We start from the raw sequence: 13,696 nt of genomic DNA, 5'->3' as shown, positions 1-13,696 counted from the left end.
TACTCTTAGATGCTTATCAAGTAGTATTTAAGAAGAACAGAATGGCAGTTAAAAAGACTCCAGAGATTAAGATTCTGAAGCTAAGTTAAGGGACCACAATATAATTTTTAAGTGCTCTGGTTGAAGAGGGATGACGAGATGTGGTTGCGTGGCTGGGTTGAATGCGTCTAGGCATGGAGCTGTGGGAATGAGCATTGTCTTACGAAAAGGGGGCATTAGAAGGAATAACAAGTTCCTGTGCAATGCAAAGTGACCATTGACATTTATTTTTAGGTTTTTCCTCCAACTAGACTGTATTTTCTCTTATGATGAATAACATACTGAATTTTAGAACACCATCTGATAACTTCACATATTCAAGACCTCAATTCATATTTCAACTATTAGATATATGGAATCTCCCAGGATATAATATGAGGATTTCTGTAGTCTTATTTACATGATACAAAATAGATAAAAATTAAATCTCATCATGCTGAATACTGCAGAGATGAGTTTATAAACTGACAATCCAACACTGCAAACTAAATGTTTTAAACTCAAAATGTTTTTCATTAATCATGGACTTCTCAATAAACACAAATACTATTTTATGCGTTATGTGATTATACTAATTTATCATGTAGTGTTCAATTACACTTCCCAAGAGCAGGCTGCAAAACAAAACAACCCAGGTCAAGTTACTAGCCCTAGTCACAGAAGATTTAAGATTTAAAGAAGCAATGGCCCCCAGGAACCCCTTTTGTTTTGGCTTCAAGTTTCAAGAATAGAGTATATTAAATGGTAAATTGGTATATGAAGAGATGGAATCAGATTCTTTAAAACATAAGGTGAAGCACTGTTGCTCACTCAAATTTTGAGGCTTTTACTCAATTAAAAAAAAAAAAAAAATCAGACGTGTCTCTGTCAGATTAACACTGAACTATACAAAAGCTTTTCAGAGGGCTGAAACTTAACCTCACATGCCAAAAGCTTAGATCTGAATCAATTTCAAAACTTAAAAAGGTATGCAATTATTGATATGCAAATGAGAACACATGCCCAGAAGGTAACCTGCACAAAACCACTTGGTTGGTGGAACTGCGCTTCAAATCATGGCCTTCCTCTACTAGTTTCTCCTCAGTACAGAAATCGGGTCATTGGTCCAAAGTTATCTAAACCTTAAAGTCTATAATGGAAAGCACTTTTGTTAAAAGTTCCCTGTGTCTGCAAGGAACTTATCATGTCAACTTCATTTAATCCTTCATTTGTTAAATAAAATCCACACTTCAAATGGCACTAACAGCAATTCTTTCACATGGTGTCCTACAAATTAAGTTTAACGAAAAGCAAAACAACTTCAGTGACGATAAACGCGTATTATCATTTATTTAATGTTTAAGCTCTTGCACTAGATTTTTACAAGCTGGTGAACACTGACAAATTATTTCTCCCACAGAACTATAACCACTTGTTCCCGGACAGTATAAATATATGGTTGAATTAACGTTAATACACATCACCATTTTATCAATTACATAATAAAACAAATTGTCAAGTATCCAAATATTAAGTTACACAGCTCAAAAGGTATATAAAATATTAAATGTCTGCTCAATTCATTAGCAGAAACCCACTTTTTTTTGCAAGAGAGGCTGGGAATCACACTTCAAACAAAACTAAGTTGGTAAACAATTTCAGGTTAAGTATGAAAAAAAATTACAAGAATTTCAGAAATTTTGATTAAGAATTGTTTTAGTTACAGTAACAAAGTATTTCTACCTTTTAAAAAAATATTTACTAAATTAAAGCACATATTCTACATGTTCTGCACAAGACAAAGGCAACATTTTACTAAAAATACTTAATAGCCCCCTCCCATTCTTTTTTCAGGCCCTCCCTGTAAGTTGCACCCCAAAGTGCAAACATTAAAATGAACTGTAAGGCTTTTGTCTGGAGACATTAAAGACATGTGCTTCTTCTGTACAATGTAGATTTTCAAAATGGAGGCCTTCTACAACATAAAATGAGATTTATATAAAGATATTAATCACTGTATGACTTGGTTAATTAAAAAGAGAGCAAATCTGATGTATACTGGTATGAATGTGGGAGATGTAAACATATTGTGAGCAAACCACCTCATAGGCCCTATTTTCTATGCTTGAAATGATGCAAGGAATAAACCACATAAGGTCCAGAGTGTTCATAGTTCCTGGGATTTGTTCTATATAATACTAAAAATATACAAGTATTGTGCTGGGTATTTTGGCACCTAGTCTTTCTAAATTTCTTACATATTGGTAAGATTCTGGCATGGAAACAGATTTAATGACATGACTCAATACTGCATGATTTCAGGAAAGGTCAATTGGTACAAATTATAAGCACATATCAAATGCTGAACAGCAAGAATTCTTTACTAGTATCCAAATAGGTTGATCAGAACCTGAACAGAGACTGTAATTCTGCCAGGCCTGTGGCCTGGTAAAACTGCTTTTCAACACTCCTATGGAAGCTTCATCAGACTTATTCACCAAGTCAACCAGGCTATCTGCTATGTACGACAAATTCCATCCCGTCTCAAGTTGCACTTCCAAGCAATGGCATCATGCACCCTGGCTTTATTGAATGCAACAATTGTTTCTATGCCCATTGGAGTCTTTGAAGCGCAGCCGCATTTTAGGACGATACTTCTCTAAATACAAAAGTTGCTTGCTGTTAAAAGCTCCTCGCCGCTTTCTAGAAGGAAGAAAACAAAGGAAGTAATTAAAGCAAAGTCCTTCTAGCACATTAACATTTATTGTTCCATAGAAGGCAATTATGACCTTTTTTGTAGCAATTTATCTTCTGATTATTAAATTGTGACTTAATGGAGAAATATGGACTGGCAACATGTGTAAAGGGTAAAAGAGCTGTAAAAAGTTAATTTTCTAAATCTTTGGGGTGGTTTTGATTAAAATAGTCAAAACTTATGAATCTATTCATATAAAGGCCAAAAAAAGGCAAAACTAGTTTACTGTAATATGTAGCCAAGAGATTGCCTCTGGTGGCTGGGAAGGTGACTACAAAGAGCATGAGGGCATTTTCTGGAATCACCAAAATATTCTATACAATGCACTGAGTAGCTGTTTTATTTGGCTGTTATGGTCAATCAATTCATCTATCTTTGAGACCTATGCATTTTACTCTATATAAATTACACCTCAATAAAAAGGCAAATAAACAACTTCATCAAGAATTAAAATAAATCAATAATTCACTGAATTATTACTGGATTAGAATTTTTATAATATGAACATCTACATGAAAGGGAAAGATATTTTCTGGTGTTAATACTATCTCAAGAATGAACAAAATGGTCAGACAGGCTCTTAGAAACAAACTTTCATAGTGTTACTATATTTAAATTCACCAACATTCAATGAGGAAATAAAAAGTGCAAATAAAAAGAACTTATTAAATACATACTGTCTTATGAACTGTACTGCATCTTCATATTTCATTCCACCTTCAATTAATGCTAGGGCAACAAGCACTGGAGCTCTGGGAAGAATTTTTGATATTTTTCAAAGTCAAATTCTGGAGAATTCAATACTTCAAACATTCCCCAATCCAAAACCACTATTATTTATGCCACACTTCCTGTGTTATTATTTATAGAAAATGTTGGACATTAATAAAATATCACTTTCACGTCAAATCCATGTTTTCATCTATAACCAAAAAGAAAACTACTAACTACAAACTAACACAAATAAGTCTAGAAATTAAAAGACTTGTATTACTGGAGAGCAGTATCCTGATAAATGCTGACAATATTTTCTTAAGTTCCTAGCAGTGAAAAATACTTTCCACTTAAATATCTTCTAGAAAAATTTGCTTTGTTTCATGATCAATTAGACTGAGACACAGTTGCACGCCCACCTCTGCAGGGCCATGCTGTTTCACTTCACTCTTCTCCACTAGGACTTTTTTGGGGGCAGCAGGGGCCAAGGGCATTGGTGACAATATGGACACATGTATTTTGGCACTACTGGGTAATGAGTTCCTACTGAATCAGGATGCAAAAATATACTACATTCAATGCAAAACCATCTTAGTGATTTTCCCAGTAAGCTTGGTCAGTGACTATAGGTACAACTTAGAACATAATGAAGCAATTCTGCCCACAGTATAAATTTTATATATTTATAAATAAATAAACTATAAATTTTAGCAGTAGTACTTGTCAGTTCCAAATGTACTGGAATACATTACTCTGTTACACTCACCTACTTTCAGTAAGCCAACAAAGCAAACTGATTCACAAACTGGTGACTGTCTTTACAGGAGTCAAAAATGAAGCTTTCACTAAGAATTAAGATGGACACCATTAAGTGCGTTTAAGAAATTCTCTTACCTGCCAAGGCCTGCAACACAATGAACAGCAATACAACAACCAGGGTCTTCACGAAACTTAATTTTCACAAGACTTAACCAATCATCAACAATCTGGTTAGATGGTGGTGCGCCATCATCAAAAGGCCAATCCTAAGTCAAAAGAATATACATTTTAGATTTTTAATATAAATACCAAACTAATAATTCTAAAATTCTAACACCCAAATGTTTTCAAAAGCATATTATCTTTAATATGTGCTTCTTTATGAAAGCCCACAGTCAATGAAAAGGAAAGGAAATAAATGCTGAATCTTCATGAATATCTTTTATTACTTCAAATCTCTGGTCAGCTTTCACCTTTATTTGGAAACTAAGACTATAATTTTATAACAGCTTAAACTTGCAGCACGGTACTATAAACAAAGAGAAACCATTAAACACTTACGAGAACATGGATGCCTTCTTTCTCCACAAGAGTAGTGTCATAAGTTGCTTCACATACTCTTACGATTGTGGTAACTCCATACTTCTTAAGTTCCTGGATAAAAACATGGAAACAGGGAAAGGTTTATACAAACGTTATTCTTTTGTTTTGTTCTTATTTTTAATGGGCTCTAGAGGATGAGATGGGAAAATAATCATATTATTCTTGCTCACAGTTTGTCATTTTGATCATCTAACAGGTATTGTTGATTAACAGAATAAAAGAGAAGCAGTCTTCTGCTTTAAATGACTATACTAAAATAGCACGGAACAGGAATGTTAAACCAAATATTTTTAATAAATTTAAAGTTAAAATTCCATGACCCTTCATATACTGATGTTGTTTACAGTCATGGCAACGCTGGCTGGCTGAGGCACTGACAAGAGGATCAGAAGCCATTCAGGAACCAAAGGAATCACTCATGACAACGTCATCTGACTTGACATATATTAATTCTTTAAACTTCTTCTCATTTGCAGCATACAGTGTATAGTTTAGAGCCTTAAAAATATATTTAAAGAATCTAAAAATCTCAAAAATGCAGTGTTAAGTTTCCCACCATATTTTTAAGATTATAGGCTTTAAAACTCAATGTATTATTACGAATTATAACACTTGGCATTTAAAAAAATATATAGACGATAATAAAATTTAAAAGTAATTCTATGATCTGGGAGGCCTATTTTTAATTTCTGATTATCTACAGATATTCATAAAATAAAACACATATGCATGCAAATGAATTATTCAGCATTACAATCCTGACAGTCAAAGGAAGTTAAGCAGCGAGACAGTTCTATCTAGCAACCACCAGAAACAGAATTAAATCAGTAGCTGAAAATTGTACCCTAAGCGTCAAAAGAGGGCCAAGACATAAACTAACTTTGGTTTATAGTTGTCAGCCATTATGCTTACAAAATGTAAAAACCCCACAAAGTGGGCCTCCTTCCAACAACTTTATAAGCAACAGCCACAGGTTAACAGTCCACATATAGATTTAAATGTAGAAAATTGTGAGGCATGAAGAATTAGATATTAACTTATAAACCTAATCTATTTCAAGTACATGGCCTTTGCAGAAATGTATAAAATAATTCACCTCTAACCTAGACCACCTAACCTGCCTCTTGAGAAACCTGTATGCAGGTCAGGAAGCAACAGTCAGAACTGGCCATGGAACAACAGACTGGATCCCAATAGGAAAAGTAGTACATCAAGGTTGTATATTGTCACCCTGCTTATTTAACTTATATGCAGAGTACATCATGAGGAACACCAGGCTGGAAGAAGCACAGGCTAGAATCAAGATTGCCGGGAGAAATATCAAAAACCTCAGATATGCAGATGACACCACCCTTATGGCAGAAAGTGAAGAGGAACTCAAAAGCCTCTTGATGAAACTGAAAGAGGAGAGTGAAAAGGTTGGTTTGAAGTTCAACATTCAGAAGACTAAGATCATGGCACCTGGTCCCATCACTTCATGGGAAATAGATGGGGAAACAGTGGAAGCAGTGTCAGACTTTGTATTTTTGGGCTCCAAAATCACTGCAGATGCTGACTGAAGCCATGAAATTAAAAGACGCTTACTCCTTGCAAGGAAAGTTATGACCAGCCTAGATAGCATATTAAAAAGCAGAGAAATTACTTTGCCAACAAAGATCTGTCTAGTCAAGGCTATGGTTTTTCCAGTGGTCATGTATGGATGTGAGAGTAGCTGATCGCCGAAGAATTGATGCTTTTGAACTGTGGTGCTGGAGAAGACTCTTGAGAGTCCCTTGGACTGCAAGGAGATCCCACCAGTCCATTCTAAAGGAGATCAATCCTGGGTGTTCACTGGAAGGACTGATGCTAAAGCTAAAACTCCAATACTTTGGCCACCTCATGTGACGAGTTGACTCACTGGAAAAGACTCTGATGCTAGGAGGGATTGGGGGTGGGAGGAGACAGGAACGACAGAGAATGAGATGGCTGGATGGCGTCACTGCCTCAATGGACATGAGTATGAGTGAACTCTGGGAGTTGGTGATGGACACGGAGGTCTGGCGTGCTGTGATTCATGGGGTCACAGAGTCGGACACGACTGAGTGACTGAACTGAACCAGAGAAGACAGTGATATTTCTGGGAGTTGGAGCTATAGTCATCGACCACCTCACAATTTTCAAAATACTGCTATACAAAAGCTCCACTGTTACAATCAGTTTAAGCTATTAAAAGGCATCAAAACTTACCTCTATAAATTTGCTTAACGTTGCATTAGTTGGGTTGTGTGTAATAAGAAATCTCATGTTCCTGTATGTAACTTCCACAGGAGCTGGGCGGTTCATTCGAGCCATGTTAATTGAGTTAAAAAACACTCAATAGGGATATGAAAGAATTTAAAAAATTGAATACAGAAATGATGCACAAGAAACACAGTCAACTTCAATATACTCCACTTGAAATTCTCAGTGCTTTTAAGTATGAAGGTGGGAGTAATGAATTAATGAACCTCTTAACAAGAAGCAGCAATTCTTCGATCCAGTAATACTGAGGCAATAGAAAGGAAGTGCACTGAGGTTTACCCCATCCAGATCAGAACTCTTGTAAAAAAAATGCTCTGCGGATTTCAATTCAACACTTCTGTGTCCAGGTTAACCAGTCTTATGGGGGCTTCTTGGTTGAGCAGTAATGAATTTCTGCAGTTCACTTGTCTGCATACAGGTCGTGCTGTGCCTGGCAGTAATCTCCACTGCCCTTCAGAAACTCCATAAATGTGTGACCGAGAACACCACAGAACTGCTGTTTAAAAGAGAGAAAAATGTTGCTTTCAATTCAAAAGGAACATGTTATATGTTTTTACAGTATTTGAGTACCTTTTCAAATTCGGGCCTAAGCTAACTTTTTAACTTTCACTTGAACAACAAAAATACAACGGTGACTACAGATTAAGTCAATAAGCAAAGATTACTTTAAATTGAAATTACTGATCTAATACAAATACTGCGCAAAGAATATCACCGTTACATTTGGTGAATATCCCTTATATACATTCTTCTATTAATTACACCTTTTAATACTTGGCTATTTGCTTTACACTGTTATAAGCTATTATGAACAACTTTCTATATTGATTTTTTCCAACTGCCAAAATATTTTTACATATTACAAAAATTCACTATATTGGTCAGTACATTGAGAAGAAAAGAAACTGGTTTTCAAAATGCTACCATGTACACTGTCCCATTCATTCCTTCACAACCTATTAACTTACTATTACCTTTTAACAATTATCCCTCATCTGAGTCTCTGGAAGTTGATCAACTAGTTATGTGAAATATAATCCATTTCTAACTATAAAAAAGATGTTTATAATTCTAATACTCTTTTGTATTTTAAAATCAAAATTTCACTAATCCCGTCTTAAACTGAAATCTAATCCAAAGAAAACAACAGAGGGAAGTGGTAGTGTTGTTTAGTCACTAAATTGTGTCTGACTGCAGCCCCACTGACTAGTCCCGTCAGGCTCCCCTCTCCATTTGATTTTACAAGCAAGAATACCAGTGTGTGCTGCCACTTCCTGGGGTGGTACTCTAGGGGAACTGGTGGTGGGGTGGTGTTAATTACCTTACATTTTGCCCACAAGTCACAAAAAGCAAGTTAACTGTTACCAATTATACTTTTCCCAAGTTCCCCTTAAAGACCTAAATCAGTTTTATGCTAGCATCAAACATAGTATGAATGTTCACAGGATATTTTCAGAATATATACAGGAAAAGCACTGATGTTGACATTAGTCTTCTTTCAAGTAGTTTATAAGGAACTTGTGTGGTGGGAAGTAAACAGGACTGAAAAAATATTAATAGCAGATTAACAAGAGCACTAAGAGCCAGCCACTGCCTCAAACACTTTACAGGTATTCTCGTGGATAAATTACTTAATAAAATCTTTATACTACTTTCTTAGAATGAACAGTTTATCCTGGCACCTTTCCAATGACAGTGAAATAAAGTAATCTGCAAAGCTGTTAAGGTCAAGGGCTCTTATCTCAGTATTCTGATTTCCAAGTGCTACCCTCTTTCAATCGGAAGCTGTTTTAGAGAGACAGTATTGCACACTAATGATTTACATATTTAACAGCTAAAATTCCTGTTACTGCCTAGTCTGGCCATATCTTTTCCAAGTAGGCTGTTTAAGGAGAAATTACAAAAAGAAATAATTTATTTAACGAAACGGTGGTTATTTTAGGTTTTTTCTTTTTTCCTGAGTGGAGCCACGCTCTCTGATCGTGGGGGATGAGGGAAAGGCAGATGACGGATTTCCACAAAAGCATAAATATCTAACGTCTTTCTGTTTTGCCCAAGACGTTTCCCTATTTCCAATTTCTTCGCCCCAGCAAAAACTATTTATGATAGGAAGTTTGGAAATCCCAAGTAATTTCTCTATCCCACTTATCAACGGCATATAATCACAGAAACACATGGCCGGGGCGGGGTTGGTGGGGAAGCGGCAACAATGTCTGTGCAGAAATTTGTCATACTGCAGAGTTAAAGCAATATGTATCTCAGTAACTGACAAATGGTTAATTGGAGAGTTTGTTCCACAACTTATACTTTATATAATGCGCCTGGAATAATGCATGTATAAAATGCTGCTTACTCCTGAGAATGATCTAGCATTCTTGCCTTCAACTTTCACTGCCATCACACAAAAATTCATATAAAAAGAGTAACAGGATGGGAATTTCCTAGCGGTTCAGTGGTTAGGACTACGCGCACTCACTGTGCTATGTGTTTAGTCGCTCTGTTGTGTCGGACTCTTTGCGACCCCCCCATGGACCGTTTGCCCGCCAGGTTCCTCTGTACATGGGGATTCGCCAAGCAAAAACACCGGAGTGGGTTGCCATGCCCTCCTCCTCCAAGGGATCTCCCAACCCAGGTCTACCGCATTGCAGACGGATTCTTTACAGTCCGAGCCACCAGGGAAGCCCGAAAATACTGGAGTGGGTAACCTATCCTTCTCCAGGGGATCTTCCCTACCCAGGAATCAAACCGAGGATCCGCGCTGCTGGCGGATTCTTTACTAGCTGAGCTACCAGGGAAGCTCTGCGCTCTCAATGCCAAGGGTAACACCTGATCGGTAAACTAAGATCCGACAAGGCTCCCCTTGCGGCCTCCCCGCCCCCTACCCCCCAAAAAAGGCTCATAGTGTAGATATCAAGAAATCAACGGGGACAGACTACTGTGCAAACTTAGTACTCGTGGAATACCAGAGAGTTCCACGGGCGGGAGCTCAACCTCATTGTGGTCTGGCTGGCCACGGTACCAAAGCCAGCCAGAGGCAACAAGACGAGTTTCAAGAACAGCCCCAAGGGCCCAGATTACAGAGCGCCGTGAGTCGCTCGAGGCCAGAGCGAAGCGTGCCAGCCGCTCCCATGGCTCTAAGGCTGCTGTTCCGCGCCGACCGGCCCGCCCCGCCCCGGGGCGGCGACAAGCCCGGACTTGCTCCCGCCGCCCGGGCGGGGCGGGCGGCTCACCTGGCGGGGCCGCGCGGCCTGGGTCACGGGTCCGCGCCGCGCCTTCAGTCCGGCGCCGGCGCCGAGGCCATTTTGTCCGAGCGCCGGTGGCGGCCGCGGAGCGCAGGATGGCCGTACAGGCCGAGTCCCGCAGGCCCGCGCCGGAGTCCCGGCCCGGTCCCCGAGCGCCGCGTTGCCCGCCCGCCCGCCGGGTCCGGGAGCGCGCCCTCAGCACTGACGCGCAGCCCGCGCCCCGCCCGGGCCACGTCCCCGCTGCCGGGCCTCGCGGCAAACAAAGGGGCCTGGGGCGCCGGCCGGGCCACCGGACGTCAGGGCCGGCGACGGTCACAATGCGGCTTCTGTGCCGCCGGGCGCACCGCCCGCCGCCGGGCCTCGGGCCGGGACGCGGGCGGGCGCCGAGCTGCTAACAAAGGCGGCGGCGCGGGGCGTGCGTACTCACAGGAATATGTCTACTCATTGAAGATTGTGGCCTAACCATACAGCCGGTCCCGAGGCGGCGGCGGCGGCGGGGCAGGGGCGGCGGCGGGCGTCTTGCGGCGGCGGCGGCTTCGCGGGCGGCGGCGGCGGCACCGGAGTCTGTCCTACAGTGAGCGGCCCGGGGAAGAGCACGCAGCCTCGCCGCCCGCAGCCCAGGCAGCCAATGCGCGCGTCGCGGCGCCCTTGCGTCATAGGCTCTCCCAGTTATATGCGGCGTGACGTGAGCGCCCCCGCAACCAATCGCAGCCAGGCTCCAGGCTTAGCGCCGGCGACTGGGGGGCGGAAGCCGGCCCCGCGGACGTCACGGCGCGGTGGCGGCTACCGGCGTGAACCGGTTGATGAATGGCGGCGGCCGCGGTCGGAGCGCTGCCTGGCGGGGGAGGGGCGGGGAGGTCCGGAAAGGGCGCGGGAAGGAGACCGAGAGCGGCAGGGGAGGCCGGGAGTGGGAGGGCAGACCGGTAGCTGGAGGAGACGCTCATCTCCCTGACCCAAACCCCAGAGGGGTGAGGACATCCTAGTCACCGGAGGAGGCCTGAAGCTGGCCTCGGCTCAGCACGCAGTGCCCGCAGGGCCCGCACCGAGCCGCAGTCCCGGCCCAGGCTACTTTTGCTGAGAGTCAGACCACAGTCCCCGCTCTACCCGCGGTTTCCGCGGGCACCGCGCCCCGCGATCCGCATCGCCAGACAATGGTTCTGCGGGCTCCGCGGCCCTGACTGCGGGCGCTCTCGAGCAGTACGGGCGTGATTCAGCGCGCAGCCCACAGGAGACGGCAGAGTGCCTTGGATGCGCATAAACGCTCCTTTTCCCCACGGGCGGCTTTGGTCGCGCCTTCACACGACGCGTGCGGGCGACTGCAGTTGGCTTGAGCGTGGCATTTGAAATCGCACGCGTCCTTTGTACCTCTGTTCATTTGATGTGTTGTCACGGATCATGAAAGGTTAGGCAGCGTTCTAAAAATTAATCTTAAGTTTGGTCAAGGATTGATATGATTGCGTCAAAGCTAAAGCTTTTCTTTTTGTTCGTTTTCAGAACTCTTTCACTCTCTTCATAATTGAGGCCCTTTAAGAAGTAAAGCCTTATCACCATTGTTCTGTTACACAACGGCGGCTCTGTCATTTATAATCTGAAAACGTTCTCTGCTTTCTAGAAGGAGTAAACCCAAGTTTTACCTGCTTTGAAGAACTCAGTTTTCTACTAACATTGAGGCCTTTTGTTTGCTGTTTTCATTGAGCATAGATTGGAGGGGCTTTAGGGATCAAATTTTTTCTCAGTCAGTGTACAGACACATTTTAGGATTCATTAGAGCTTCTACTTAGAAACTTCTTACATAGTTATTCAACTTTTAAATAAACATATACTCTATAAATTAAGTGCTTTCAATAAAGATGTTTGGGGCAGGCAAGGTATTAGAGAAACCAAAGTCAAATTGTCTTCATTTTAAAGAAATTGCTTGCCTCGGAGACTTTTGACTCCATCTAAGTCAGGAAAAATCAAAGAGCTTGAGAAATAACGCCCTTTCACTACATAAAAATTTAAAACTTTTATATGGCAAAAGGCTTTTGACAAACGTAAATTATTTAATAGCCCACTGAAAGTATTGGCGATGTATCATGGGCAGAATTAACACCATAAATAAACTACTTAAGCGACATTTACAAGAGTGTGGTTAAAAAACACGTTCAGTCGGCGACTCTCCATCCAAAAGTTTGTCCTCACAGTGATGCTACTTGGAAGAGTAAGAGCTTTTAAACAACTGAATTTGGTGGGATGAGACATAAATTTTGCCAAGAAGAGCCAAATCAGTATTAACCAGTTTTCTTGTAGAACTTGTGATACAAGTTGAGCCTTGTGAGCCAGATCCTGTAATTAATTATCACAAGCAGTGCTGACACGAAATATCCAGTTAGCTGTTGCTCATCAAGTTCTAAATGCTGGACTCAGACTCACAAGTGGATCAGCTTTGCGGGGGATCAGTGAGGGTGTGGTCTTTGCCTTTCCTGTTCGGTACCACCTTGTTCTACTTTGAAAAGACACGGATGAAAACTAGATGGAGTTTTTGCTCTTAAGAAAGAAACAAAACTTGAAACAAGATATATTAGTAAATGTGATCTTGCTCGCCAGCTCACTAAATTATCTTAGGGTAGTTAGTCATGGGCCTGCCACTTTGGCAGTTGCCATGGTTGTATGTGTCCTGTGGTGTTATGGTTCACTGCTAAGCATGTGTGCTATACTGACCCCAGTAGTTTTAAGCTGCTGATTAAAACTAATTCGAGACCAGTGGTCCATCCTGTCATTGGTTAGGAGGCTCCCGTGGTCAGAGGACTACTCACCTACCTCTATAGAGTTGCACTTGGAGCATCAGCACCCGAACTTGTTAAAGCAGTGCTCGGACTGAGCCAACAGGCTTGCAAATAGTGGTCCAGACATCCAGAAGTAAGGTAATACCTCTGAAAAGGCAGTGCACCAGAAAGAAGCCCTAAGATGGGCTGAACAGAATGCCCATGTTGCAATTATTAATGTTGTTTAAAGCATGCTCTGTTAAAAAATGACAGTCTTCTTTCACTAAGCTATTGACTTAAAGTTTTATTGTCTTTTTAATAGCTATATATTTTGTGTATTTATTATTTTTAATTGAGGTATGATTGACATAATAGCATTATATTAGCTTCAAGTATATGAAATGATTCAGTATTTGTATTTCACAAAATAAGTCTCATATGTAAAGTATGATTTTCCTTGGGATGAAGATTTCAAGTCTTTTAAATATGCTAGATAAATAATAACCAAACAACAGTGATGCATCTTCATTTCTATGCAATTTTTAGTCACAGAAATTTCCAGCAAGCAATTAAGCTTGTTA

At 41.0% G+C, this 13,696-nt stretch overlaps 1 protein-coding gene and 1 long non-coding RNA gene across 3 annotated transcripts; both read right to left on the bottom strand.

The window, feature by feature from the left end:
- Positions 1-2,207: 2,207 nt before the first annotated feature.
- On the bottom strand, positions 2,208-7,213 carry LOC129561045 (protein tyrosine phosphatase type IVA 1). 2 transcript variants are annotated; one of them, XM_055433377.2, is made up of 5 exons: positions 7,076-7,213; positions 4,808-4,900; positions 4,382-4,512; positions 3,451-3,525; positions 2,208-2,721 (listed from the first exon to the last, which is right to left on the bottom strand). In XM_055433377.2, exons 1-5 carry the CDS (start codon positions 7,178-7,180, stop codon positions 2,604-2,606), a joined length of 522 nt encoding a protein of 173 aa, XP_055289352.1. In that variant the 5' UTR covers positions 7,181-7,213; the 3' UTR covers positions 2,208-2,603. The 2 variants fall into 2 exon arrangements, with proteins under 2 accessions (XP_055289352.1, XP_088696611.1); XM_088840485.1 differs by lacking the exon at positions 3,451-3,525.
- A 239-nt stretch (positions 7,214-7,452) lies between these two features.
- LOC129561262 (uncharacterized) lies at positions 7,453-11,009 on the bottom strand. Its single transcript, XR_016038388.1, has 2 exons — positions 10,799-11,009; positions 7,453-7,625 (listed from the first exon to the last, which is right to left on the bottom strand). It is a non-coding gene; the product is annotated as an uncharacterized LOC129561262 (long non-coding RNA).
- Positions 11,010-13,696: the final 2,687 nt, after the last annotated feature.

The sequence above is a fragment of the Moschus berezovskii genome, chromosome 10, assembly GCF_049115385.1.
Source record: "Moschus berezovskii isolate FMDL1 chromosome 10, NW_MosBer_1.0, whole genome shotgun sequence".
Taxonomy (NCBI): Eukaryota; Metazoa; Chordata; class Mammalia; order Artiodactyla; family Moschidae; genus Moschus; species Moschus berezovskii.
Note: the sequence above shows the minus strand (reverse complement) of the source record. Positions and strands in the feature narration are given on the sequence as shown.